Here is a 1620-nt window from a genome sequence, read left to right on the forward strand (position 1 = left end):
AAGGAAGGAAGGAAGGAAGGAAGGAAGGAAGGAAGGAAGGAAGGAAGGAAGGAAAGCAGAGCCCAAAATTCAGAAAGAGATCATGATCAAAGATGTAATCATCATGTATAAAGATGCTATACAAAAATCACAGAACTGGACAGAATGTCCTAGGAAAAAAATGTATTGAGACTAGAAGCCCACCCACACCAAAACCAGAAGCTAAGAGAAAAAAGAAGAGAAGCCAGAAAAGGAAAAGTGAAAGAGCAAACACCAAAGACGAAGAAATTTCAGGTGAATTTGGTGTCACAGAAGCCAAAACAAGAATGTCTTTGAAGAAGACAACTGTCGCTGAGATATCGGGGCATGTGACAGTGGGACATGCCATAATTCAGCTACCTGGAAGGCTGAGGGAGACGAATTCACAGTTTGGGTAGCTTAGTTGGACCTTATCTTAAAATAAAAAATTAAAAATGGGCTGCAGCCAAGTGTGGGTGGCCCATGCCTGTAATCCCAGCATTCCAGAGGCTGAGACAGGAAGAGAGCTGTGAGTTCAAGGCCAGCCTGGGCTACATCATGGGTTTAAGGCCAGCCTGAATTACAGAGCTAGGCCCTGTCTCAAATAGCAAAAAGGGTGAGGGGCCAAGATGGCGACTCCCATGCATTGCCTCATAGCACAGAGACGAGCTGAAGCAAACAAGCAACATGTAAGGTGTCAGAAATGCTTGGAATTTGGACATTGGATTTATGAATGCGCTGGGAAAAGAAAATACCTACGTAGGCCCTCAAGAACAGGCGAACTAGAGAAAGCTTTAAAACAAAAAGAAAGCAATATTATTACAGCAATGGTTGAGGACTACAAGAGTGAGGAGAGTTTGTGGTTTATATGGAGATGTTTTGTAGGATGCTGCCCCCCAACAGTTCTCAGTTTTGTATCCCTAGACATTGGAGGGGCCAGGGAGATGGCTCAGTGGAGTAAGCGCTTCCCTGGCAAGTGCAAGGACCTGAGTCCAATCCCCGGTTCCACAAAAAAAAAAAAAAAACCTAGACATTGGAGAAACTAATGTAGAAAGAAAAACCAAAAAGGAAAGGGCCAAGAGCGTAAAGAGTTCCAGTAGAGACAGCAGCAACAGCTTAGCCAGCGACTCTTCCTCAGAGAGTGAAGACTCATCTATCTCTTCCTCCTCAGAGGACAGCGATTCCTCCAGCCTCTCCAGCTCCTTGTCTCCTCCACAACCCCTTTCTTTCCTCCGACTCAGACTCGAGCTCTGCCAGCAGCAGCACATAGAGCAGCTCTGAGGAGGAGCCTTCCGAGGAAGAGGAAGAAAAAAATAGAATGTCCCCTCCACATCGGACCAACGAACTGAAAATTCCCTTGAGATTCTCACAAGGGAATTAGACAATATTCAAGCCAACTAGGTTAAATTGTTCAGAATTTCTAGAGTTCAAATTTCTAAGTGTTTTACATTGCACAAGCATAAAGAGCATTAAAAATGAGCTATATAAAGACTTCTGTTTTGGAAGTGAATCTTTTTATTTTTAATCTTTAAAAGGTATCTCTAGAATTTGAGACTAAAATCCAGCAAGTTTGATTTTGTGATGAAACTTATTTTTCTCCCTGTGAAATGAAAGCTGTGCTGT

General features: G+C 43.1%; 1 protein-coding gene across 2 annotated transcripts; it reads left to right on the forward strand.

The window, feature by feature from the left end:
- Positions 1-626: 626 nt before the first annotated feature.
- LOC101583136 (zinc finger CCHC domain-containing protein 10-like) lies at positions 627-1278 on the forward strand. 2 transcript variants are annotated; one of them, XM_023719422.1, is made up of 2 exons: positions 627-852; positions 1028-1278. In XM_023719422.1, exons 1-2 carry the CDS (start codon positions 627-629, stop codon positions 1276-1278), a joined length of 477 nt encoding a protein of 158 aa, XP_023575190.1. The 2 variants fall into 2 exon arrangements, with proteins under 2 accessions (XP_023575190.1, XP_023575191.1); XM_023719423.1 differs by having other exon boundaries at positions 627-807; positions 1049-1278.
- Positions 1279-1620: the final 342 nt, after the last annotated feature.

This window comes from Octodon degus, unplaced genomic scaffold (assembly GCF_000260255.1).
Source record: "Octodon degus isolate 3935 unplaced genomic scaffold, OctDeg1.0 scaffold00067, whole genome shotgun sequence".
Taxonomy (NCBI): domain Eukaryota; kingdom Metazoa; phylum Chordata; class Mammalia; order Rodentia; family Octodontidae; genus Octodon; species Octodon degus.

Bases quoted from the DNA above. Each gene is read 5' to 3' on its own strand.
- LOC101583136 (XM_023719422.1), top strand. From the start codon at position 627: ATGGCGACTCCCATGCATTGCCTCATAGCACAGAGACGAGCTGAAGCA. The intron at 853-1,027 runs GTTTGTGGTTTA...AAAAAAACCTAG, and splicing joins GGACTACAAGAGTGAGGAGA to ACATTGGAGAAACTAATGTA.